The sequence below is a fragment of the Sitophilus oryzae genome, unplaced genomic scaffold, assembly GCF_002938485.1.
Source record: "Sitophilus oryzae breed Bouriz unplaced genomic scaffold, Soryzae_2.0 scaffold_806_pilon_pilon, whole genome shotgun sequence".
Taxonomy (NCBI): domain Eukaryota; kingdom Metazoa; phylum Arthropoda; class Insecta; order Coleoptera; family Curculionidae; genus Sitophilus; species Sitophilus oryzae.
In genome coordinates, this window is record NW_022147424.1 from 547,692 (window position 1) to 574,485 (window position 26,794).

At 31.8% G+C, this 26,794-nt stretch overlaps 3 protein-coding genes across 5 annotated transcripts; 2 read left to right on the plus strand and 1 right to left on the minus strand.

The window, feature by feature from the left end:
* Positions 1-3: 3 nt before the first annotated feature.
* Positions 4-11,198, plus strand: LOC115888692 (calponin homology domain-containing protein DDB_G0272472). The gene is made up of 17 exons (XM_030908482.1): positions 4-292; positions 350-437; positions 531-779; positions 833-962; positions 1,015-1,148; positions 1,455-1,574; positions 1,630-1,731; positions 2,876-2,974; positions 3,030-3,086; positions 3,232-3,468; positions 4,482-4,696; positions 5,361-5,537; positions 5,662-5,778; positions 6,131-6,307; positions 7,051-7,321; positions 10,303-10,438; positions 10,587-11,198. Exons 1-17 carry the CDS (start codon positions 185-187, stop codon positions 10,687-10,689), a joined length of 2,520 nt encoding a protein of 839 aa, XP_030764342.1. The 5' UTR covers positions 4-184; the 3' UTR covers positions 10,690-11,198.
* Positions 11,199-11,635: 437 nt separating this feature from the next.
* Positions 11,636-13,987, minus strand: LOC115888694 (MOB kinase activator-like 3). The gene is made up of 4 exons (XM_030908486.1): positions 13,888-13,987; positions 13,678-13,828; positions 13,278-13,621; positions 11,636-13,217 (listed from the first exon to the last, which is right to left on the minus strand). Exons 1-4 carry the CDS (start codon positions 13,927-13,929, stop codon positions 13,089-13,091), a joined length of 666 nt encoding a protein of 221 aa, XP_030764346.1. The 5' UTR covers positions 13,930-13,987; the 3' UTR covers positions 11,636-13,088.
* Positions 13,988-16,081: 2,094 nt separating this feature from the next.
* On the plus strand, positions 16,082-26,544 carry LOC115888695 (zinc finger protein 808-like). 3 transcript variants are annotated; one of them, XM_030908487.1, is made up of 16 exons: positions 16,082-16,555; positions 16,611-17,127; positions 17,278-17,597; positions 17,703-17,885; positions 18,245-18,442; positions 18,664-18,884; positions 18,950-19,114; positions 19,358-19,496; positions 20,416-20,652; positions 21,111-21,321; positions 21,874-22,083; positions 22,147-22,303; positions 22,868-23,008; positions 23,082-23,230; positions 23,498-23,669; positions 26,381-26,544. In XM_030908487.1, the coding sequence occupies exons 1-16, from the start codon at positions 16,448-16,450 to the stop codon at positions 26,535-26,537; spliced, it is 3,285 nt and encodes a 1,094-aa protein (XP_030764347.1). In that variant the 5' UTR covers positions 16,082-16,447; the 3' UTR covers positions 26,538-26,544. The 3 variants fall into 3 exon arrangements, with proteins under 3 accessions (XP_030764347.1, XP_030764348.1, XP_030764349.1); XM_030908488.1 differs by having other exon boundaries at positions 18,956-19,114; XM_030908489.1 differs by having other exon boundaries at positions 23,498-23,676; positions 26,381-26,498.
* The last annotated feature ends 250 nt before the right edge of the window (positions 26,545-26,794 follow it).

Here is a 26,794-nt window from a genome sequence, read left to right on the forward strand (position 1 = left end):
GTAGAAAACTTGAAACAAACAAAGAATACCATCCCTGAACCCCAGCCATTGTGTCCTTGAACTACAACAACAAATTTAAATTTGACATCATTGACAGTTGTTAATAAAGCCGTTTATCAGTAACCGCCACTTCAAGAATCAAGAACTTTTATGTATTCGAAGTCTAGTCTAAATAAAATATAAAATGGGTACAACTCCTGCAGAAATATTTGCGAAAATCCAACGGGACAATGAAGAGCGCATGAAGGGCATTATGAACCAGGCCCAAACCACTTTCTATGAGATAGACAAGGTATCAGATATCGTGAATGTTTTTTTTTACTATTAATTATATTTTTGTATCTTACAGGGTATTGAAGAGTTTTCTAAATATGTTAATAGATTAATAGCGAACGGTGGTATAGATGATGAAGATCATAAAGTAGGGGATAACTTAGGTAACAAATTTTTTATATATCTTTCGAAAAAAGCTGCTGAATATTTTGACCTTGTACAGTGAAGTAAAACATAAAAAATATACATATTTTTAGGGAAGGATAAAGGAAATACCCGATCAACAAGAGGTGTTAAAGTTAAAAAAGAAAAACTGTCAGAAGGATATGTGTCTAATACACAAAGTTCTACCGAGTCTGTTACAAGTACTACATCTAGCCTGATAGCAAATATCAAAACTGAAAAGGAAGATATGCCTGCACCTTCATTTATCCCTCCCAAAAAAAAGGCTAAAGATCTAAAATTAGAGAGACCATCGAGGACCACAAGAACCAAAGGCAAGAAAGGTATTTGATTTAATTTTTATTAATTTACATATACAGAAATATAATTATTTTAGCTACAAATTCGGAAGAAAACTCGAGAGATTCTGATGTTGTCATACAAAATTCTACATCCACTATAATAAGTTTGTCAGATTCAGAAGAATCGGATAGCACAAATTCTGTGAAAGGGATTAAAGGAAGAAGGTAATGTTTTTTTTTGTTAAATTGAATGTTTTTTTTATTTAAATACTTTTAGTACTAGAACTAAGACCAGAAAAGCTAATAAAGTACTGGAGGAGAGTGAAAAGGAGTCTGAGATGGATAGTACTTCTAGTACAAAGGCAGACGAGACTAGTTTAAGAAGTACTTTAAATAAAACAACCAAAAAAGGTGATTTATTTTTTTTGCCTTATATAATGAAGAAAACATAAAATATACACACATAATAATCCTAAGATATTAAGTCATACAGGGTGTTCAAAATTCTTATTCCAAACTTTGTGATATAGGAAATAATTTTTCCTAGTTTTTTTTTTAATGGAACGCACTGTATATTATTGCATTTTTGACTTCCTTTCGGGTCACTTATATAGTACTAGGATATTATTAAATTTGTTTTGGTAGTTTCACAGATATTAACAAATAAATAAAAAATATATATGAATTTTTTTAAATTATTAAAAATCTTGGTTTTAGGTAAAACAACTGAGGAAAATGAAGATGTTTGTTTACCGCCAAGAACCACAAGAACCAAAACAATCAGGAAGGCTCAGAAAGAGGAAAATAATGTGGAGAACGATGATAATGGCTCAAAAGGTTTGATAAAAAATGATTTTAATAAGAGAGTTTGTATAGAATTAATTATAATTAGGTGGCAAAACCGTAGAGGAAAAGGATGATATTTTGGTACCACCAAGAACTACAAGAACCAAAACAATTAGAAAAGCTCCGAAAGAAGAGATTCCTACTGAAGGTATGTAGATTTAATTTGATTTATTTTAATTATACAGGGTTCTGTAACAGTGTGTCATGCATCTGTAGTTCTTACAATAAAAACCTTAGGAATTTTTTGTTTAAATGCTAACCTAAAGTATGTAGTAGGATATATTTCAGGAAAATATATTAATTTCTACAAAAAGGTGGCTCAAAAAAATGTGAGTCGATTGGAATGTTTGCTTCAGAGATAATAATTTAATAAAAAAAAAATTTGAGTTTTTTTTTTTAAAGTATTAAAAATACAAGAATAGTAAAGTGCTGAAATCAAAACTATACTAGGTATTGACTATAGTTGGTCTGTACTTTGCTGTAAATTTCGTAATCTTAAATCGTACAGGGTGTTCAAAATAATTTTTCTTGGTTTTTTTTAAATGGAACACCCAGTATATCATTTTTTTGTTAGATGGAGAATTAAAAAACGAAAATTTTTGTAGTTAAAGTATTTCTAAATTTTTAACAGTTTCGGAGATATTCGCGATATTATAACTTTCAACAGTAATTTTTTATCAAAGCTAAGCCTAACGATTTTTATCTGGTATTTTACCGTTAATTGTTCAATTTTTAATTCTGCATCTAACAGAAAAATTATATACAGGGTGTTTTATTTAAAAATAAAACGAAAAAATATTTTATATTTTACAAATTTTGGCGGGGAATCTTGAACACCCTGTATGATTTAAAATTACGATATTTATAATAAAGTAAGTTCAAACCATTTATAATAAGTACCTAGCATAGTTTTGCTTTCAGAACGCATCTTATATTTTTAATATATTTTTTTAAAAGAGACTGAAAAATATATTTTTTCTATTTATTTATTTATATCTCTGAAATTATCAAAACAAATTTAATAATATTTTAGAACTATGTAATGTGATCAAAAAGGAAACCAAAAATACAGTAATATACAGGGTGTTCTATTAAAAAAATCATTCCGATCCATTTTTTGAGTCACCCTGTAGAAGTTAAGATATTTTCCTGAAATAAATCCTGGTACAAACTTTAGGTTTGCACTTAAACAAAATCTCTAAAGTATTTTATTATACAGAGTTGTTACAGATGCCCGACGCACTTTTACAAGACCCTGTAGAAGATATTTAAAAAAATGTCTTTAATTTTAGTTAAAAAGGATAATGAAGAAGAAACTCAGGTACCAACCAGAAGTACCAGAACTAAAACGATTAGAAAGGCACCAAAAGAAGACAATGATGGCCTAAAAGGTATGTGAAATTTTTTTGAAAATAAAATATAGCGATAACTTTGTTTTTTTTTTAGAAAATAATAAAGAAAATCTAGAGAAAGAGGTTCCAGCAGATAATAAGATTGTCCCGGGTATATTTTAGTTTTTTTATTAATTTATTTTTTATTTAATTTTATTAATTTATTTTATTATTAAATTTTTTATTTTTTTCATTAATTTTTTTTAATTTATTTTTTATTTAATTTTATTATTTTTTTTTTATTTTATTTTTTTTAGAAGTTACAAGATCTACCCGTACTAAGACAAGGAAAATAATAGGCGAACAAAATGAAGTTGTTAATAACGTCGTTGAAGCGAAAAATAACGGAAAATTAAAGAGATGTAGATCCGAATCTACGGATAGGGATGAGGTGGAGAAAGAAAGTAAGAAAAAATCGATATCGAAATCGCCGAAAAAGGAAGATTGCGATAGTACCGTCCGCACGGAATACGAAGATGCCCGCTCTACTATGGGTAAGTATTTCCTATATTTGTCATAAAAATAAAGGCCTGCATACACTTCAAGTTTTCCGTGCGTTTTTCCGCCCGTGTCGGTTAAAACTAGGAATAGGATTTTTAATTGATATATCGATAGTTAGTTTGTTTAGTCTTTACAATTTGTAGACAAAGTTTAAGTAAACAAACAAACAAACAAAAGAGAATACAAAACATTATACAAATTACATTGTCAGTCTTATAGTTTAAAATAAACATTTATAAATGTTTACAATGTCAAAGAATAAAAAAATAGAAATAAGATAAATAATAAATAAAATATTTAGTAAGTTTATACTAAATATAGAAATATTTATTAGACCAGGGTTTACAAGATCAAATTCGATTATCAAAATATAAGTCATTTACGGCGTAGAAAGCCTTGTCTAGTAAATAAGATTTCAATGCTTTGCGAAATGAAGAAAATGATGTTATGGATTTGATTTCAAATGGCAGGTGATTGTGCATTTTTTTCGAGTTGTATAATATTGAACTTTTAACTAACTCTGAGCGTGGGGTAGGTAGATAAAGATCTTGCTCCGCGTTCCTGAGTAGGTAAGTGTGAGATGGCCTTTCTTGAGAAGCTGATACATGCTTACATATTAGGCAAACGGATTCAAATATAATTAAGGAAAGAAGAGTTAATATTTTTAATTTTTTAAAAAACTCCTGGCAACGAGTTCTGCTGTTTAGTCCCAGTGAATATCGAACAGCTCTCTTCTAGAGCTTGAAAATGCGGTCAAATTGAGTCGCACAACACGTACCCCAGAATGGAAGGGCATATCTGAGGTGCGACTCAAAAAGTGCATAATAAACAGTTCTAGCCACTGACAAGTTAAGCTCCTTAGAAACAGATCTTAATGCAAAACAGGCAGAGCTTAATTTTTTCGATAGTTATCGATATATCAATCGCCGGGCTTAAATTTTATGAAATCGTTGAAAAATCCGATCAATTTTTTTTTAAATAGTTATTTTTATAATTTTTTATTTAGTTTTAGAACCACCACAGGTAAAAGTTTTGGACGCTACATACGTGGCGAGTGAAAACAAAGTTCCAGCTTTAAATACGACAGTTACAGTATGTTCAAATAATAATAAGAACGATGCCAATCGTACGGTGACGGTGGAAAAACACAAATTCGATATTTTTAACACTGAAGCATCGTATCATGTCAGCGACCTTTTGACAGACGATGATTCCATTGAGGTGAGTAACTTGTGACTTTTTTTCTATTATACATATACACAGGGTGTCCCATATAAGAATTGACACTTACAGGGAGATCCTTAATATTCTTTTTGTTCGCGTTAAATTATTTTTCTTCTTCTTTTTTCATTTCTGCTTGTTTGTTGTTGGGGTATTGACTGAATATTTTTAAAGAAAAAAATAGTACCCACGGTTTAATCTTAAAATAAAAAATATTTTTAGAATCCCCGTTCATTTTAGAACAAATTATGTCTCTTGGTTCTTTTTGTCAGGCGCATAGTTTTTGCATAAAAAAATAATATAATTTTAATGCATTTCGAGATTGCTAAAAATATTTTTTTCTTACGGACGCCACTGGTAAAAATTTGAGAAAATATTTTTTATCGAAAAAAGCTCCTCAGTCATGAAAAGACGTGCACAAAATTTCATAAAAATATCTGGAATGGCTTTAAAAAAATTAAGAAAAAACGATTTTTGTCTCAAAAAACTTCGACGCCCTGTATCTCGAAAACGAAACATTTTAGAATACTTGTTTATATGAACTCTTTATCTTAAAAATACTTGAAAAATCACCCTGTAAAATATCGGACACTTATCGGGAATTTTCCTTTTTTTTCTTAAATACGGACCTGTATTTTTTATTTTATTTTTTAATTGTGTGTAGGCCAAAACGCCTCCTAAAACCAAACATGGTAAGTCTGCGAAGGAAGTGTTCAGTCCGTATGAAAAAACCACCTTAAAAAAGAAAGTAGAAGCCTTTGAAAAATTGCAGCGTCCCAAAGAAATGGCGTCCAAGTTGATTCCTAACCTCAAATCAACCACGCCATCTGTAAAGGAAAAAGTAGGTTCAATTTTATGTTTTTTTTTTATTTTAGTTTTACTTATTTTTCATTTTTTTATTTTTTTAATTTTATTTTTATTTTTTTTATATATATTTTTTATTACTTTATTTTACAACTTTTTAGGCAAAACTCTTTACTCCTATTGGTTCGAAATTTTTACCCAGCAGTAGTAGTACTTCAAAAGTGCCAAGGATGATCAGTCATAGTTCCATCAACACAGATTCCTTCCAAGCCATGAAGGTACTGTACATATTTTTTTTTCTGCTTGCATATTCTATTTTAAAATGTTTAATGCTTAGTTTTTGGTAGTTTTAGTGGTTAAAATCTTATTAAAAAACGTTTTTATAAGAGAAAATTACAGAAATCTACAAAGTAGAACTTAAACTTTACCTGAAATATACAATTTTAACTCCATTCTTTCATATTAAAATGTACTAAATATTGTACAAAATTTTTTGGAATCACATCCCTTGAGTTAACTGTCATTTTCAGGGTATATTTGCATTACAGTATTGCCAAATGTACCAATTTATCGTTGAATCTACCGATTTTTCCGTGCTTTATACTTATAGTTTCATTTTATACTATACAGAGCGCTCAAAAAGAGTCCAGAGAGAAACGTATGCAGGAAAAAGAACAAGCCTTGATGAAGAAAGAGGCAATGCTGCATGCGCAGGCCGAGGCAAAGAAGAAACTGAATGAAGAGAAACAGCTCAAAGCGCAACAGCAAAGAAAGGCTATTGAAGCAGAAAAATTGAAGCAAATCGAGGTAATTTATTTTTATGTCTGTAATTTTTCTCACGTTATGTCATATTTTATACATACAAAACTTTAATATTAATAATTAGTACAAAAATATACATATTTTGGTTCTTACATGACTTCTAGGTGTTTTTAACTCATTAACTTCCGTGGCGAATAGAATGTATTTTTTAGATGTCTCAAACTTTGCCTGAAATATACAAATTAAACTATATTTTTTCATATTAGAAATGTACTAAATATTGTACAAATTTTTTTGGTAATCACATCCCTTGTATTACACTTTCTTTACAAAGAAATAAGACCCTTTATCTCGGGAACGCATGGAGATATCGAGTTGACATTAAAACCGTATACTCAGGTCTACAGTCTCTTGAAGCTGTGAAAAAATGAAACTTCTAAAGCCTCGTTCTCAGAACGACGTCGTGTCGCGGGCGACACAGTTTGACATTTCAAACAACCAATGGGAGCTATACTAAATTTAAAATTGACAGCTGTTTGAATTTTGTACAAATCTCATTGGTTCTTTTGTCGTGTCGCTGGCGACAGTCGCAGTTCTGAGAACGGGGCTTAAGTTAACGTAAAAAAAGGATACGACATAGAAAACATATAGTGTATTTTTCGTTGACCTAGAACTATAAAATTTGGCAAATAAAACCATTTTAAAACCGACTATAGTATAGGGACACACGTTTTATTTAAAAATTTAAAAAAAAACATGTTTTTTTTTCTTTTTTTGTTTCGATACAGTTGCATAAACAAAAAGAAGAAAGGCTGAGACAGAGGGAACAAGAGAAAGCCGAGTACCTGCAAAAGAAGAAAATCGAGGCCGAGAAGCAGCGATTAGCTCAGAAAAAGAAGATCCAGGAACTGCACGCTCAGAGGGAGGAATTCTTAGCCGAACAAAGCAGAAATCCTCCCATTTACATGACCACGAAACCGCCCATGTTGCCTACAGCAGACTGTTACGATTCGGACGATGCAAACTATAAGAAAGTCAAACCGCCAAGTTGGTGCTCAGGTTAGTGTAATAACTAATAGTGGGTACTATGGAATAAATACTATCGAAACATTCGATAGTTGCAATTCATTTGAATGATTCGTTAGCTAGTAAGAAAAGATATCGAATAGATGCGTCATCTGCCTTCAAATATTGTATTCTAGTAATTCGGCAGCAAAAACCATTCATTTATTCATCAGGATCGATTATAATGAAATATAATCCGGATTTTAGTTGTCGCCCGGCGACGCGCGACGTAGGTTTCCTTCCTAGAAACCCGACAGCGGTCGGTGGCAATGGTATGAAAGAAGCCGGCATCTTTTCATATAAGGACACATTTTTTTTTATTGAGGTGCTAGTATTTACACAGAAAATACATTATGAAGGGCGCCGTTGCCATTATATTGGTATTAATTGGTATTAACAAAGAATATTATTTTTTGGTATTATTTAGTTAGGGATAGTATGTCTATATATTTTGCATTTTTTTATTAATACTCTGTTGTTACACTGCAATAATACTTTTTATTTTGGATGTTGGAAAAGATTTTTAGTGTTTTTAAGCAAAGACTAGTTTAATAAATAATAATAACAGTAATAATTTGTTATACCTATTAACAACAAAATTTAAAATCATGAAATACAAACATTTACTTTAAGTAGTAGCAAAATATAAACAAAAAATTAGAAGTCAAAATTATTTATATTAGATCCTATTTAAAAATAATATAGTCTGTAAATTTTTTGGCAACGTTGGTTCCAAGATTCCGACTTTGACAAGAGAAAATTATTTCTGTTCTTGTTTGGCGGTTGTTCTTAGCAAACCGCTATAGCAGCGCCCTACAACGTATGCGCTCCAAAACAATTAAAAGTTTTGGCGGCAAGCCGAGCATTCCAATCTAAACTTGATTCCTTTATCTATGGTTAGACGTGTCTGTCATTTTAATTTCAAAGTATTTTATTTTATTTTACAATGAAATAAGTTGGTTTAGGGCAAGAGGATAGTTCGATTCCTATCTTCCTGCACTGTCAGTTTTTTTACGTCATCTACTGACCGAGTTGAAGTTGGCGCTAAAGATTTTAGACAGTGACAGTTATTTTTGCATTTGACGGACGAGCGCACAGTGCGTTGGAAGATAAATTTAGCGGGACAAAAGCGTTTGGTTAGAAATAAGCCAAAAAATGTGTACTGATAAGAATAAATAGTAGACATTCCAATTGATACAAAAATGCATGAATATTCTTTGTATTTCGATACATTTTTATCAACCAAATTTGGTCATTTTCTGCTCAGCAAGGCAGAGATCATACGAAAACAAAATATTTACAAGTGCTTATACATTTTATTCCAAAGCCAAATTATGTTGAAGATTGCCAAAGGTATGTACTTTTCTACTGTACGTATATTATTTGTTAAAATCCTTCGTGCCTTTGTTCTGCAGATATCAAACTTTCACTTTTTTTCGAATATCGATATATTGAATGATGTAGATTTTTTGAGTTACCAATAGTTACCAACACAGGTAGTCACAGTCACAGGGAGTTCAAGCTTAACAGGTAAATGCCCAAAAAGTTTAATTTCAATCGGATAGTATAAAAACAAAACAACTCCATCAAAAGGCACTGAGTTTAAAAAATTGTCTTAGATACTTACTATATATGAATTTACAATTACCGAGTGTTAAAATTAAAATTAAAATATCTATCTTATTTATTATTTTCAAAATAAAATATATTTTTTTAAACTTATCAAACTTTCACTTTTTTTCGAATATCGATATATTGAATGATGTAGATTTTTTGAGTTACCAATAGTTACCAACACAGGTAGTCACAGTCACAGGGAGTTCAAGCTTAACAGGTAAATGCCCAAAAAGTTTAATTTCAATCGGATAGTATAAAAACAAAACAACTCCATCAAAAGGCACTGAGTTTAAAAAATTGTCTTAGATACTTACTATATATGAATTTACAATTACCGAGTGTTAAAATTAAAATTAAAATATCTATCTTATTTATTATTTTCAAAATAAAATATATTTTTTTAAAATAAATTATAGAGGGTGTCACAAGATTACAAATTAATTAAAAAAAAAACTGCTGAAGAGTTTTTTGATATCATAATTTTATGTATTTGGCAATAGTTTACAATACGGTTTTTGTGTGTCATGTACGAATAATATCATAGTTTTATTATCTTGTATTTATTTATTAATAAATTAAGTTGTTAATAAATAAATAAATTTAACCATATAGTTGCTATATATTAGACCATTTGCTACGTTCTTAGATTTTAAGTCCCAAACATTGCTCTTGAGATTTTGTCCCGCTAGAATAACCATCCGCCGCACTGTGGAGCGCTGGTCAGCGCGTGACGTAGCATTCCACGGCGACTCGACAGCGGCGATTTGACGCGATCGAACAGTCCTTTAGAATATATACAGTCCTTGGGTTTAGGGTGTGTGTTAGTACAAAACAACACAAATAATAACCTTTAATTTGGCAAGAGTTTGCCAAGCTTCAATAAAACTTTAGTTGAATTAAAAAGGTTCTAAAAAAACAATGTTCGACTGCAAGGTCTGCTAGTAAAAATTTTTAAGGTTAAGTATCACAACACAATTCATTTAAACCAAAAACTCGTAAAACAAAACTAAAATATCAAAACGAATGACAATGTCAGGAAATAAATAAATAAATGTGGCAACTTGAGATTTTTTATAACAGAGCTACCACCTGAAACCCCAGCGGGAAATTTAAATTCTATTTAGTCAGCCCGGCGCCGGGCATCAATAGTTAACTTGAAGAATATTAGAAACTTTCTTTAGTTAAATAAATAGATTGGTATGGACGTTCCCTGAGTATACGCAATTTGTTTACAAACATTTATATACCTTTGGTTTGGTTATATGTTTTTTTTTGGTCTATGTTCCATCGATGTGGACCCGCCTTAAGGTGTTCTGTGACGTCACGACACTAGCAACCGAACGACTTTTTTCTTTTAGATCAGTATGCTAGGACTATGCAGTTGGCGATGCTTGCGGCAGGCGACAAAATCAAGAACACCCTATTTTGCAGACATCCCCAGACTCCGGATCTTAAAGAAATTTTCCAGTCAATCGATCCCGTCAAATTGAAGAGGTACGTCGCAATATTAATGCTATTCTTTTGTATTAAAAAATGTACTAAATATAGTACAGAAAAATAGGATATACCATCCCTTGTCCAAAAAATCAAATTTTCCATTATAACTGTTTAAAAAAATATTTCTCTATCACTCGTTTTATAGGACTTCCAGTATTTTATGGAGGAAACCCCCGAGATATACAATGATGCCAGATCTAAACGAAACCACTTTCCAAGAAGACGATGAGATTTTTGATAGTGATTGATTTTAACATTTTGAGACTGTCAGTTGTTTTACTAACATAACCTGGATTTAGCGGCACAAATGCCGTACGATCGCGATAAAAAAACGGTGTTAAGTGGGCCGGGAAATGAAGTAATTTCGAAGCCGATTCGACGCCGTTTTTTTTTCTCTCGGTCCTAAAACCTACAGTGGCAATTGATTATTAATAGCCCAGTTAGATACGTATTTATTTGATGTCACGTGGTCTGTTTTTTTATTTAATTTTTGTGATTTTCACATTTTGTTTGTTTTACATGACGTTTAATTTAGTATTAACATATCCCATATTATTATTATTAGTTTTTTTTAAGAAACAAAGAGGGATAATAAAAGAAACAATAATCGGCCTTAGATATATATGTTTTTTCTTAAATTATACAAATATAGAGATGTACAAAATAAAAATAAAGGCTTAATGTTAATTAGGATAATATAAAAAAGGCATTACAATATTTTTTTTACAAGTAAGTACATATACTTTTTTTTCTTTTAGAATTTTTTTTTATTTAATGTTTACTTATTCGAAATAATCATACGATCGAAAAAAAAAGCCGTCAAAGACGGTTGGGGAATTACAATCATTAATAATTTTGGTTTGGAGGTCAAGCCCTAGACGTCACTTACGACGGAGCTTACTTGAGAAGGTTATAATTTATTTTTATATTGAGTAAAAATTATTTTTAAATGGTGTAGTTTAAAATTCGAGACAAGTTTTATGTCAGTTTTTAGCAAAAAACGTCTAGAGATTGACTTCGCCAAAATTATCATCCATTGTCATTTCTCAGCCCTCTTTGACGCCGTGTTGTTTTTCGATTATACCTTATTTGTCACAGAATCAAAAGGCCAAAGAAGGACATGTTAACAAAACCAGCGCGAACGCAATGGTGTTTCAATATGGCTGCTTTAAATTCAAAAATAAAAGAAATATGTTGCGTTACTATATAATGTATTAGTAAAATATTTTATAATATCAGTGTATAAAGTGTTATATAATAAATTACCTACAAGTATTTAATAATCTTTGGAGTACAATAATATACCGGAAAACTCAAAAATTCTATTTGATAGACACAATATGGCTTGAGATAGGAATTAATTTCTAATTTGATACAATATGGCATTTACAACATAAAATTACGAGGCTACACGGAGAACGTCAATTCTTTGTGAGCACATGTAGCTTAATTTAGAGCATTTTTTAAAATATATAGTGCTACAGGGTGTCCCCAAAGAAAGTTTTAACATTTTCTAAAACTGAATAAGACATTATTTTAAATTTCAATAAAATCTATCTGAATTAGAATTTATCCTGTACAGCCTGATATTTACTTAAAATGACCGTTGTTCGTTAAATCTAATTAAAACCTGACCCGAAAAGTTATAGAGGGTGTGGCAAAATTGATATTGAACATTGGTTACTTTTAAAAGCAAGTTACACTTTTATTTTAAACGGAACACCTAGTATATTATTATGATTTTCGATGCAGAAGTCACGCCTCTTCAAAATACCATTAAGGTTGTCTACCCCTCAGACAAAGATTTGCCTAGATATTTTCATTTTTATAACTTAGTTTCAGAAGATTTGTATTACTCTATTATTTTTAAAAAATGCTATAAATTCGTTTTTCTTGGAGCCACCCTGTATAAATTGTACAAATAGTAAGGTTACAAATTAATGCTTGAAACTAAATCAGCTTGAGTATTTTTTTATTATATTGGAGACAAAAATATCACTTTCTATGATAAATATCATATATTTTTAATATATGTATCATCATAATATCATCATGTTTTATATGTCAACATCAACATAAATTAGTATAATAACAAAAATACACAGGGTGGCCCAGAATTATTTCAAAAATTTTCACTCAATTTTTTTTACATAATAATGGGTCACCCTGTATAAATAAATAAAAACATTAGAAAGAAAATTAAAGCTTATGAAACAGATATACAGAAACAAGAAAAAACATTAAAAATATTTAATGTTTTATTTAATTTTTTCTGATAATTAAATTTTCAATCTATTTGATTCTGTGAATAGTTTTAATATAAACAAAATTATGATTAAGTTCTTCATAAAATAAATATTTTCAAAACTATACACCTTACTTTGATTTCTAATGTAAAATTGAGTAATTTTCTATAAAGATTATTAATTTATACTGAATATAAAGTTACAATAGTTATAAATCTCATCTCAGCAGGCAGTAAGTATCAAAAATTTTGTAAAAACAGTTTCAAAATATTAAATGAGCAATTAACCTACCTTTTTTAGTAGCCCTTTTACAAAACCACATTATTTTATACAAGTACAAACAGTGAATTAATCGTTAAACACACCAAAATTATACTTAAAGCAATTTATAGATTTTTTTTCTAAATAGGAAGATCTTTACATATCCTTGAAGACATCTCTTGTAAAGGTTCCAATTCTTTTCGACTTACTAGATCAAATTCTGTCACAAAATAGTAGAAGTGTTTGTAGCAAGTATTCACGTGAGCTTCCTAGAAAAAAAAAACAGAAACTGAGTTCCATCTAAATATAACTTATAATATTATACTTACAGCTGATATAGCAACGACATTTTGAAAGTGATGTATATAGACATGCACAAACACCCTGTGCAGCCTTGCTAGAATCTTGCTACAGTGACTAGCAAAGTTTTTCGGAAAAGGTAGATCACTGGTACATGGAAACAATGCTTGGTTATTTATTTGCATTTCAATCCAGTCCATAAGATAACTTATATATTCTCTGGCCGGTAAAGGTGTAGGTTTCTTGAATTTATCACCGTCTGCCCATAAGTATTCGAATCTAGGGCCTCCAGACATAGTAGGACATGTCTGTTCGGTACAGTATTCAGAGATTGTACCATAAATAAGGTTAATACGGTTAAAGAAGTCAACCACTAGAAAAAGATATAATTTATTAAGGAAATTAAAAGAAAATAGAGTAGTTATTTACCGTGAACTGCTATCCAGTCATTTAGATCCTCCCCTTGTGGTAGTTTAACAGCAGAACGAAGATTAATACCTGAATTTAAGCTAGCACAAGCTTGTTTATGCAAACTATATCTGATAGTACCGTGAGCGAATTTCTTCTTTGGTCTGAAGGTCTGTAACGTGTAGAGATTACAATATTAAATTTCATTCGAAAAGTTCCTGATTTACTTACTTTTCCTTTTTGGAAAAAATCCAGAAAATTATTTAAAGCCATTTTGTTTATTTTGATAATCTGACAACTGACAACGGTTCACTCATAATATTAGGGCTGTATATCTAAAGTAGTTCAAATGTACATGGATATTTGCTCTACAAAAAGCAAACATGGAACATGTCCATCCCTATTTGACTTCACCATCATCAATGGTTAGCGTTAGCTCTGGCGTTAGCTAGATCTGTGGTAGTTAGAGGGGTCAGGTGGATGACACTTCTTATGGGGGAACTGGAAATGGTTGAAAACTTGACTACAAGCGATTTTCTAGGAATCTTCCTTACCGATAAATTATTGACAAGAGTGACAGATAAAACCTTGACATTCTTTCAGTATAACTGTTCATCTCTTTTTCTTTCTAAAGTGTGCGTTGAAAGGAGACAAAAACAATTTTTTGCAACCCATAAATTGTTATTCGAACACAATGTTCGAACACCACTTTTCTCCTTGTCGGGTCGTTGACGTTGACTTGTCGCCATTTTATTTCTTTTGTTTACACGCTGCAGTTTGCTTTGTAAATTGAATACATAAATTATTTAGGCAAATATAGGTTTTTGATAAAACTCCTTGGACTAACGTGTAGGTAAGTGTTGATAAATAAGTTTTTTTTCATCTTAACATGCTCATTGTCATTCTCCTGATTTAGGTGACAGAAAAGGATCATCAAATGAAATTGAATTTTATATTTTTTCATCCCAGGACCGATAATAAAATATATATTTTATGGATACCTTCCTAAATATCAACGAGATGAGCCATCGGAAGAAAGGGACCATAGTACAAAACAGAAAGGTGATCTTTTTTCTTTCCACTTAGGATATTGAAATTATTATATACTGTAGTCGTGTTTGGCATTATGCTCTTAGAAATATAGGTAAACAAAGAAGAACAGATATAAAGCATCCCAGAGGAAAAGAGAGGCAATACCTGTACTCTCTCTCTGATATTTGTGAAAGTTACGGCAAAGTATTGTTGTAAATGTCATCTTTTTAATCGACCTGAAAACTTCGAGCAAAAAGATGACACTTTCAACAAAACCCTGACAGATATCAGAGACGATACAGGTTTTTCCTCTCTTTTTCCCTGGAATACTTTTAATTTATTATTCTTTGTTTATCTAGATTTCTCAGAGCACTATGAACGAACTCAGCTTGTATGTTTGAAATAATCGTCCAGTTGGCTTCAAAATGATGATCGATGACATTTCCTATATAATTTTACTTTCAAAATTATGATATATATCGTCATTTCTAAGCCATCTATGACGCCATTTTTTTCAGTTTTGTTATAATTAATTTTGTCTCTTGATCTACTTGTAACATTATTTTTTAATTTTATTAATTTATTGTGGTGAAATTAATTTCTGTTGTATATTTGATATTGATATTAAACATATTTTTAAAAAATGGTGTATTTTTTGTGTTTTTATGTATGTCATAATTAAAAATAAATGAAGAATTAAAATTTTTTATTTTTTTAAACTTCCCGCCATGCGTTACAATGTAGTCCGTAGTTCCTACAAGCGATATTGGGGGCGCTAGTAGCAGTAGACTTGTCAACAGTGTCAAATTTAAACGTCAATTTCACTTTCCAATATTTAGCAAGGCGCTCGCACTTCTCCTTGTGTATGTGTTTTGTGAGAGGGGTTATGGACGTTATGATTGAAAAAATTGTCAAAACATTTGAAAATGTTAAGAATTTTAATAGGCGTTTACGAAAATTGCACCGGTAGGTACCGGGTAACTTTTTTACGTTCGAAATTGATAACGGTATTTTTGTTCCTTGTTCTAATTTTATCACACATTTACCGGTGCATGTATTCGGTTTATAGATTATGGATCGGGGTAAGGTCTCGGTAAATGACCGTTATGAGAGAAAACCGAACCTATAAGAGTTTAAAACGCGTTTAAAAAATCAGAGATCAGAGACCTATTAATTGAAAATCGCCATGGACATGGATGTATTTGAAATTGAGCAGGGGAAATGCTCTGTATGTGGTCTTGAGGGAGATTTGACTGAAATTCAAAACCATTTTGAAGAACATATCAGCAGAGATTTAACTGGAGAATTGGATGAAGAATCTACTTCATTCATCTTTTCATCTATAAGATGGCTTAGAGGTTGTGGCACAAAGTCTTGTTATTATTATATTAATTGTATGTTATTATTATATTAATTAGTATAATAAATTTAATCTTAAGATATTAACCAGTTCGTTTTAAAAATATTCTACCAGATTCATATTTGACATAAAACATATGTTTACCGCTGGGTAACGGTAAATACCGAAGGTATAATTTTCGTAAACGCCTAATAGTGTTTAAACAATTTAGTTACCATATTACTATTGTGCTTTTGTAGTGGTTTTTTATTTATATAATTTAGTTTATTTGACATAAACAATCATTTAGCATCCATGTTTTACCACATTTTTTTCAAACAGCAGCAGGCTCTGAAGATTATGTTTTGAATATAATAACTGATCATAACTGATAATAATCAATTTTTTTATTAATGTAAAATGAATACGAAACTCTGTAGAACATGTGGACACGCAGGCGAAGATTATATAGATATTTTTAAAACCGATGGCTTGAAACACAAAATAGAAACTTGTTTACCTTTAATAGTAAGTTTTGTTTTTGTAGTTTAGTTATTACTTTTTAATACCTATTTATTTGTAGATTGATTTACATTCTCTCTTACCTGATTCCATTTGTAAAAAGTGCCATAACAAAATAGAGAGTTTTTACGTTTTTACAAAAAATTGTCTGCAAAATATAATTATCTTAGAATCAAAGTTAGACATTGAACAATCATGTTTAAAGAGTCAGAGAAGAAAAGATAAAAGCTGTTTAGCTTCTATATCTCTGTCCAAAGAGTGTAAGTCTGTCCAGACTGAAGATATTTCATTTAACGAATCTCATTCGATAAGCTCATTAAGTAGCCAGAACTTTTGCTATAGAGATGATTCAGATGAGGTAAATCACAGATCTGAGAGGGGCAATAAACATAAAAGGAAAGGTGAACATATAGAAAGCACATGGACTAAGATACGTAGATCAAATTCTGGAAATAGAAGAAAATGTAATCAGGATGATGAATTTATGGATGGATTTAATTTGCATGATGCCTCAATGGAAAAAAAAGATTTGCCTGATTTAGTTAATATTAATGATTTGATCAAAACTGAACCCTTGGGTAAGATATATTATAAATCTTAATTAGTTTCATAAAAAAGTGGTATAGTGATGTGAAAATTACATCTTTATATCGCTACTCATAAACGAGAAACTACCATGAAACAGAAAAATGGAACGCCCTGTAGAGTGATAAAATCTTGACTTTTAGATGAATCTCCAGACAAAACGCCATCTTTACACCCCACATTTATCTGTCCTAATTGTCCAGCTATATTTTCCAATAAAAACGATCTATTTCTACATTTACAACTGAATCATTCTGACGAATCAGTGTTTCTGTGCGGTGTATGCCTTTATCAAGTTGATACACGTTCAAAACTAAAAGATCACGTAGAAAAATGTATGTTAAAAAGTCCAGTATCAACCAAATTTTATTGTGAAGTCTGTTATTTTGGTGAAGATAACTTTAAAGTTCTGGAAAATCACGTTTTGTTTCATAAGTTCCTAATTGAAGCCTGCCAAAAAGAGGTAAACTATATAATATTATATTCTGTCTAATGAGAGACTTTGCATGTCTTAAAATGTAATTAATATCAATATATTGGTGATATTTCATATTAGATATATTTTAAGGTTAGAAATTTTGATCCAGAGGATTATATCGCAATTAATTCAAATCTGAACAAAGTCCATTCATCTCCTGTTAAGTATTTCACCTGTCTGGAATGTAATAGGTCAGATTTTGATACGTTTAGTAAATTTTCAGCTCATCGCAGAAGTGATCATTCTATATATCATTGTGATTTGTGTAGTAAGGTTAGTATAGAATTTAATAGAATTAAATTAAAAGTATGATAGTTATACAGAAATTAACGTTTTTAATGTATTATTATTATTATTATTATTATTAAATTATATTACCATAGAAGCACCTGTTCATTTCTAGGACTTTCAACTATATTTTTATGTTTTTTTTTAATTTTTTCTAAAACGGTATGCAAATTTGGAAAAGTATAAACGGGATTAACCGTTTTAGAACAAGCAACAATTTTTATGAAGAATACATTTTTCTCAAAATGTCAATAATAAAAAAGTTTTTCGTCTACTAAAGACAATCCAGGGCCATACTACTATATTTGTAATTTTTGACATCTCATTTTATTAATCTTTTGTAGTTCTATGAGCACAAATCACTTCTATGGAAACACGTAACGCAAAAACACAAAAACCATCCTTGTGTCACCTGTCAAATTTGCTTCAAAACGAACTCCTCGAAATATCGCCTGGCTCAGCATTTTCGTAAAAGGCATAATAATTTTTTAGAAAACGATAATTTCGTCGATCCGGTAGATAAAGATCACGATGTACAGGAGGTAAAACAATAAAAGCGTTGGATCGAAAAAAAAACGGCGTCATAGAAGGTCGGGGGAAACGAGAATCGATGATAATTTTGACGTCTATAGAGATTGCCAAATATCGCCAAAATTATCATCGATCGTCCTTGCCCGGCCTTCTGTGACGCCGTTTTTTTTCTCGATCGTTCAGATTATTCTTTTGTTGAAATTCCATACTTTTTAAAAATATTTATATGCAGGATTTTGAAGAAGGGCATACAGATTGTGATAGTAATTCTTTAAAAACGTTTTCTGAGCATGAAAGCAGTAATTCTTTGGATAAAAAAATAGCTGCAATAGAAACTCATGTTTCTTCTGATGTATATGACAATATTAAAGATGAGGGTGTGTTGAAATGCTTAAAATGCTCTAAAACGTTCACTAAACAGGCATTGTTAGACAGCCACCAAGAGAATTGCAGGTAAATAACTTGAACTCTACATGTTTTTTATTGGCTTTAATATGTTAAAAATCAAATATTATCAGTTCTAGTCTACAGAAAGGTTCATTAACTAAATGCAAGACATGCGCAAAAGTCTTTAGAGACCGTAAAAGACTGGCCCGACATATAATAAACCATCATTCTGATTATAACTGCGAAATATGTAAAGAACAATTCCAAAGCAAATGTGATATCGTTAGTCATATAAGGTATTTTTTAAGTACCACAATATACGACCGAGAAAAAAAATGTGTCGCAGTGGCTCGCGAAACTCCAGAACTAAAATTTAAATTAAATGTTTAGTTTTTGCTGCTATTTTTATACAGGATTTTACGTATATGATATAGGGAGGACAAAGGATCATTTCAAGGACTTTTCAAAGGTTACTGCGACACCGTTTTTTTTTCGATTATACGGTATATTATCTGCGACTTTTTACGGATATTTTTTAGGTTTGAACATCCGTCTAGTCATTTGGAATGTTCGGTTTGCGAGAATATACTGAGGTGTCAAAAAGATCTACTAGGCCATTTAGGAAACCACGAGAATTCATATGTCTGCCAGTTTTGTGCAGATACCTTAGACAGCAAGGTAAAGTTAATACCATGACGCCGTTTTTTTTTCGATCATACGGTATTTCTAAAATTAATTTAATAACTAATACAAGGTGTCCTATGTATATACATAAGAATGAATTATAGATAAATCTAGAGTTATTCTTATACGTCTTGTTATTTTGATGTTACTTTTTATATACGGGGTTATTTAAGATTCATGATGTTACTTTTTATATACAGGGCCATTCAGGAGTGCGTCGGGCATCTGTAGCTTATATAATAAAAAACTTAGAAATTTTGTTTCGGTGCAAATCTACAGTATGTACTATATAGAATTGATTTCGGGAAAATATTTTAACTCTCAAAAAAGTGTGAGTGGATCGGGATGATGTTTTTTAAATGGAACACCCTGTATATTATTGTATTTTTAGTTTCCTTTCTGATCACTTTATATAATCCTAAGTTATTATTAAATTTGTTTCAATAGTTTTAGAGAATATTAATAATTAAATAAAAACAAATCTATTTTTCAGCCCTTTTAAAACATTATTAAACATACAAGAAATGTCCTGAAATCAAGTCTATACTAAGTACTCACTATAGATTGGTCTGTATTTACTTTGCTATAAATATCGTTATCTTAAATCATACAGGGTGTTCAAAATGCTACGCCAAACTTTAAAAAATATAAAATAATTTTTCTTCGTTTTTTTTTCAAACGGAACACCCTGTATATTATTTTTTATAGATGCAGAATTAAAGCATTTTTAATATTTAAAGTGTTTCGAAATTTTTAACGGTTTTGCAGATATTCGCGGTGTAATATTACATATCGCTCTTTTGACAGTAAATTTTACCGATTTATATTTCTTTTAGCCCGACGCCCTACTGCATGCAGACCCTGTATAATAAAAAAAACAGTTTTTCTAATACATATTAATAAAACTTTTTAGATGAAATTGAAAATGCACATTTTAAGCATGCACCATCAACTGCTAAGTTTGAGTTGCAGCTTTTGCTTGAAGCGATTTGAGAACCAGAAAATTCTCAGAGATCACGTGACGTGCGTGCATAAACACCAGCTAAATCCTCTGACGTCATGTCCGGTTTGCGGCAACCATTATGGGTCCAAAAGGAAAACACTTGATCACGTAAAAAAGAGTCACGGGAGCACTTTTAAGGTTTGCAGGGTATGTATATAATGCATTTTTTTATTTATTCTTGCTCCATTACAAAAAATACAATTTTGGTGTGTAATTTTCTTTGGAGACGCCCTGTAGAACTCTATATATTTTTAAGAAATGCCATAATTTAAGCTACATATGCTATTCAAACTGTCATTCTTCTGGAAGCCTCTGCTTCATATGAGATGAGCCACCCTGTATTATATCTGCATATTTGAGATTTTGTCTTTTATCTAATCCGTTTTACTAGGAATTACTATTCAGGGTAAATATGTGACAACAAGGGATGTTATTGTTTAAAAAAATGTACGGTATTTAGTACATTTTTAATATCATTTATCAGCGTTACACTTATTATTTCATGTGAAGTTTGAGCAATCTGAAAAATATTTTCTATTGTTCACGTAATTGCTTCAGAAACGAAATAAATTAATACTTTTTTATAACAAATAAAATTTTTGTAGATTTGTTTGGAGCTTTTCGACAGCGAAACGCAGTTGGAAGATCACGTAAAATTAGTTCATATAAAGCATAGCGTACCTAATAATGTACAATCGAAAACTAGTACAAAGCCCTGTGATCTGTTAAAATCTGAAGAAAGTAATTCTAACTGTGATGCAATCACAATCGGTATGGATTACCTGAATAGTGCAAGTGAATATACAGATAGTGAAGGTATATAAAGAAAAAACCATCAAAGACGACTGGCTTAATACATGATGCATTTAAACAAAATTTTTAAATATTTACCGTTTAAATATTACAGTTAAATAGGGATGTGATTACCCGAAATTTTTGTACGATGTTTAGTACATTTTTAATATGAAAACTAGTGTTAGAATGTACTGTTTGATAAAAAAAACGGCTAGGGAATGACAATCGATGATAATTTTGGCAAGATCAATCCCTGTAGACGGTCGTTAACTAAAAATTGACATAAAATTTGTCAAAAATTAACACAGACACAAATCTATTTCCAAAAAATAATTTTTCTCAAATTTTAAACTAGATACACCATTTAAAAGTAATTTTTACTCAATATAAAAATAAATTACAAGCTTCTTAGAGCAACCAACTGGCAACCAGCACCATTAAAAATACAGAAGAGTAGGGGCTAAAAAAATGACGTCTCTAGGGCTTGACCTCGACAAAATTATCGTCGGACCATCTTTCACGCCGCTTTTTTTTCGATCGTGTGGTATTTTTTTATGTATTTGATTTTTTTAGAGTATGATGATCATAGATCGGTTGATTTAAATGAGAAACAAAGACATTTAGACCAGCAATTAAGTAATTCAAACGAAGAAAAAATGATTTTACTGGAAAAACGTTTGGTTGCCAAAGAGACTCGGGATATAATTGACGAAAGTAGCAAAAATAAAAATCATTTATATAAAGCATTAAAACAAAGTGATGGTTTAAAATCTTCTAAAGATAGTATGTATATTTTTGTGATAGAGAAAACAAATAAATTATAACTAAGTTAGTATAATTTTCTAGAACCAAAGGACAAAATAATACAATCTCCTGATTCTACTAAATTTAGTACAAATAATTTCAAGAGAACCGTGTATGTTGAGAGCAACGACCCTGCTTGGTGTCAAATTTGTCATAAGTCGTTTCCTGCCAAGAAACATCTGTGGCAACATTTCATAAGGTAAGCGGTAATTCTGGATGACTGAACGATATTTCCTAGGTAACTTGACGCAGTTTTTTTTTTTCGGTCATACTGTATTTTATGTAAATATTTAATTGTTTGTACAGGGTAGGTATATTTATCAGTATAACTTGTGTACAGATAAAAAAAAGTTTTAATATTGCACTGGAATAAATAAAACACAACATGCATAAAATAAAATATTTTAATATTTTTTTTGTGTAACTACTCCAGTTTTTAGTACTACATACGAGATGGTATCAAACTTTATTGGTGGTTTGTTTATTGTGTTTTTATTATACGCATCTACGCCACTGTGTTAATAAGCTGTCAAGGTCAAATCTGTCTGTGTTTTAAAAAAATATAAACTTTCTTTAGCGAAATAAATGGATTGGTATGGACGTCATCTGCCATTTTTCTGTCATCCTCTGTCGAAACATAGTATATATTATGTTTGGAGTCTTTTCTTTCTTGATAAACCTTTAATTTAGCGTCAATTTTTTTAGCAATTTTTTCAATTTTGTAAGATTTTTTTAAGGCGGAATTTTATTTTGTTATCTTTAGGTGTCACAAGAAAGATTCCGCTACAGTTTGTGGAATTTGTTTGAAGATAAACACGGATTATGAGACTCTACAAAAGCATTTAAGAAGTACCCATATGGACTTGTTAGACGGGTCAAAGTTTATATGTAGGATTTGTGGCAGGTACAATAAATATACAACATATTATTTTTATATTATGTTAAATATTTTTTTTATTAAATTTAATAAATTTTAGATATCACAATGCCAATACAAAGCTGCAGCATCACATGGCGATTCACGTGAATTTCGATTGGAACTTGTTAGACGCTTTCCCACCTCTCAAATCGTTTAGTTTAAATTCCAAACTTTCCAATATGAAGCAGGAGGATAATCACAATTCAGGTGAAAATAATTCTATAGTGAAATATTTTGTATACTTTGTTATACTTTGACTAAAGAATACAAGGACCAAAAACACCAACCAAAAAATTGTTATTATAAAATTGTTTAGAGGGGATTCTCTCTAGCACTTGACTAGGAGCTTCCTCAACAAGAACAAGGTCTCGCATCTTCTAGAAGAAGATATATGTGCGTTACGCGTCCTTGTATTCTTTAGGCATTGACTTGATCATCTTTTATACAATAATTATGAGTATTTATGTCGTTTAGATTATAGCCAAGTTTACGGCAATAGTGAAACTTTGTCCACATTGTCGCAACAAAATCAGGAGAATAACCAGATGGGTTCTGATACAGATGAGGAAGATACTAGAGATAATGAAGTAAAAAATTTCCAAAACCAACCAGAAAATTATAAAAAAAATATAAGGAATTTTCTTAGGTAATAGGTAATAATCAATCTATAGTCTATTTCATTAGAGATTACGATTCAATGTCAATGTGTACATTAGGGCGAGCCAAAAAACTAACCTATCGAATTTATGGGTTGTAGATTGTAGAATGAGTAAGAGGGGGGGGGGGTTAATCACTGCGATTTTAAAGATCTATTGTACCCCCCTTCCTTGAGTCATCACACAAACTATAAACCATCATACCCCTGTTGTAGAGGGGACAGGGTATTTCCCATCCTCCTCTGACAACAGTTCTTCCTCCGAGGGTACACACACTTCCACGGTTGGAGTTTGACCCTCCGTGCCGCTCTTCATAGTCGAGGAGCTTTGAGGTCTGAGGAACCCGTGAGGTGGAGGCTGGAGGATCTGTCTCCATTTTCTCCACCTTTTTAACTTGGTCTCTCTTTAGACCTGATACCGGTGTTTGGTTTGGTTTGTCCCTTTTTCTCTATTGCCTCCTTGGATTTGAGGTCAATTCCTATTGTGAGGTCCTGACCATGCCCAAGTAGCATCTATCTGACTTCGAACTAAATCTGACCTGAAGCGACGTCAGACTTTGTGCAAATTTAGGTCGGGTGCTGGTGATACGACTGGTGACGTCGCTTTCCTATTAAAAGTGACGTCGTTAGATCCGAGTCGGTAAATCCAACGATCTGTCGACGTACTAAATAACAACGTACCATTTTTATTAATTTCCCAACGTCATTCTAACGTTGGCTTGCACGACGTACCTATACTTGAACTAGCCCGACGTCTACCCGTTGTCCGAATAGGATACGTCTCACTGATAATCTCTAAAGTAACGTCCAATTATATTTTGTTGTATTTTATGATCATATTTTTAACCTAATTTACGTATCTCTATTTACGTCCGTAAATACAACCCATTAAGTAGCATTTGCGGCCTAATAAACATCATGAACCTAACCTAATAAAAAGTTTTTGTAAACAAACTTAATTTTTTTTATTATGCCTAAAAAAACACTAAAAATGCATTTAGACATTCATATACATTTTACAGAAAGAGGTCGAGGCTTTTGCAAAATAATAATAGTAGTAGTGATGTTTTCCCTCTGTCCACGAATGTTTTTTATCCGGAAGAGATGCTGCATTACACTGGTGCATCTTAATTTCATTTTTTAGCTTAGGAAACCAGCAGACCCCATCCTCCTCCTACATGTGAGGTACTGGTTCCAATTCTTTTAAATTTTGTATATACTATCTTAAAAAAGTGGCTGCCCATTTTTTTAAAGAGAAAACAAAAACTAAAATATAGTTGCACAAATCCACAAATCACTGATACGCGAAGTGAGGTTACGTTGGAATTATATACGTCATAATACGATTGCCGGTCGTCCGGTTTGATGACTTTGGTCGTGTGAGACGACTAATGTTGGAGACCCGGTCGGAATTGGTATATTGTAAGTGACTAAAATCCATCGTAATATGACGTTGGTAATTGGTAGAATTACATTCCCTATTAGGTCAGACACTGACGTCGAGGCGACCCGAATCTGTATTCCCCATTTAGGTGCAAATAAGGGTCGTCAGGCGGTCGAACCGACGTTGGTACCCGACGTCGGGTTTATTGAACGGGACGTATACCCGACGTTAGATAACGTCCAAATGCTACTTGGGATGACCCTCCTCCCTCGAGTTGATGACTCGCCAACTCGATGTCCTTACATTGAAGTTCTGACCTCTGACCTTGGATAAGGCTCAGCAGGTAGGTGGTGTCTTTCCCCTTGCTCCTCGGCAGAAAAATCGTTATGGCCGCTCCTTTAGAGATGTTTTCTCCCTTCGCTGCAACCAGTTCCGGCCCTTGCCAATTTTTAAGCTTAGGTGCGATTTCCACCAACCAATTCATTGAGATACACAATCTATGAGGATCATGCCCACCCGAAAGTGTATCCCCGCAAAACGCAACTGACCCACATTTTGTAGATCGTGGTGTTGCGATCCGATCGCCACTACTTCTAGTATAGCCTCTTCTAGAGACGTTTGCTGGTCGGTGGTCAGAGCAACCTCTGGGAAATTCTTTGGCAGCACCACCATTTTCACTTGTCCAGCAATAGCGGCAAAGCTGGTGATACGTCCCTGCTTGCCTGCCGGTGTTGGACGGCTTTCCATCCTGGATTTTTTCTCTCCCTGCCGGAGAAGAGGTGAGAGGTTCTCGCTCCCACTCTTACCCTTTGATGGAGATGAGTCAGTTTGTTTCTTGGTTTCTTTACTCTCCCCTTTTCGGAGGAGTGTTTTCGCTTTTGCTTCCTCTGGAGCAAGTCCTTCGTGGAGCAGTCGGAGGTATCTCCGTGCTTCTGCTCCGCTAAGACCTACTCTCAGAGGACCGTCTAGCCGGCCTGATTGACCCAGGCGGGGTAGACGAAACGCTAGCTTATGTCGCTTATTGGGTCTAGAGGTAGGCTCCCGACCCTTGCTGGAGAAGGTGGTTGCTTGTGTGCCACTTGTGGAGGATGATCCCAAGCAAGTGTCAGCCGCCCCTCCTGTAGTTTCCTTTCGATTTGGTCCCTTGGAACTTTCATTTGCAATGAAAATTTTTTTTATTCAATGGCAGTTTACTCGAGGGATGTGATTACCAATCATTTTTGTACAATATATAGTACATTGTTAATATGAAAGAAAATACTCAGCTATCAAATTAATGACAATAAAAGCCCGATAACGGAATATATTTCTTTTCCAGGCCTAAGGCTGAGGAATTAGACTCAGCAATCGAATCTATAACTTCGAGTTTAAAACAGGAAATAATTGATTTGACTGACGATTTATCCGATTCAGATCAAATCGTTCATTCTCAAAATGAGACTGAAATTGAGTCGGCCGTTGGTAGTATTTTATAAAAAAAAAGTTTTAAATAGAGATCCCTTTTTTTCAGTTAAGTAATCTATTTGTTGTTTTTAAATTATTTTTTTTTTGTATATAAAAATGCACATTTATTTTTTTCAGAGTGATTATAATAATAAAACAGTTTTATATACAAATATCAAAACCAAATGTTTGAATTTATTCGATATTTTTTGTTATTTTGGATTTATTTTAGTAAAATACATTTTTGGTATAAAAATTATCTTTAATTTTCTTATTTAAAAAAGTGTAG

Excerpts from the sequence above, each read along its gene's own strand:
- LOC115888692 (XM_030908482.1), top strand. The coding sequence starts at position 185 with ATGGGTACAACTCCTGCAGAAATATTTGCGAAAATCCAACGGGACAAT. Across the intron at positions 963-1,014 it reads AAAGGGATTAAAGGAAGAAG|TACTAGAACTAAGACCAGAA; the intron begins GTAATGTTTTTT and ends AAATACTTTTAG. Across the intron at positions 7,322-10,302 it reads ACCGCCAAGTTGGTGCTCAG|ATCAGTATGCTAGGACTATG; the intron begins GTTAGTGTAATA and ends TTTTTCTTTTAG.
- LOC115888694 (XM_030908486.1), bottom strand. The coding sequence starts at position 13,929 with ATGGCTTTAAATAATTTTCTGGATTTTTTCCAAAAAGGAAAA. Across the intron at positions 13,829-13,887 it reads ATTTTTTCCAAAAAGGAAAA|ACCTTCAGACCAAAGAAGAA; the intron begins GTAAGTAAATCA and ends TACACGTTACAG. Across the intron at positions 13,622-13,677 it reads TGACTGGATAGCAGTTCACG|TGGTTGACTTCTTTAACCGT; the intron begins GTAAATAACTAC and ends ATCTTTTTCTAG.
- LOC115888695 (XM_030908487.1), top strand. The coding sequence starts at position 16,448 with ATGAATACGAAACTCTGTAGAACATGTGGACACGCAGGCGAAGATTAT. Across the intron at positions 17,886-18,244 it reads ATTGTGATTTGTGTAGTAAG|TTCTATGAGCACAAATCACT; the intron begins GTTAGTATAGAA and ends AATCTTTTGTAG. Across the intron at positions 18,443-18,663 it reads AAGATCACGATGTACAGGAG|GATTTTGAAGAAGGGCATAC; the intron begins GTAAAACAATAA and ends ATTTATATGCAG.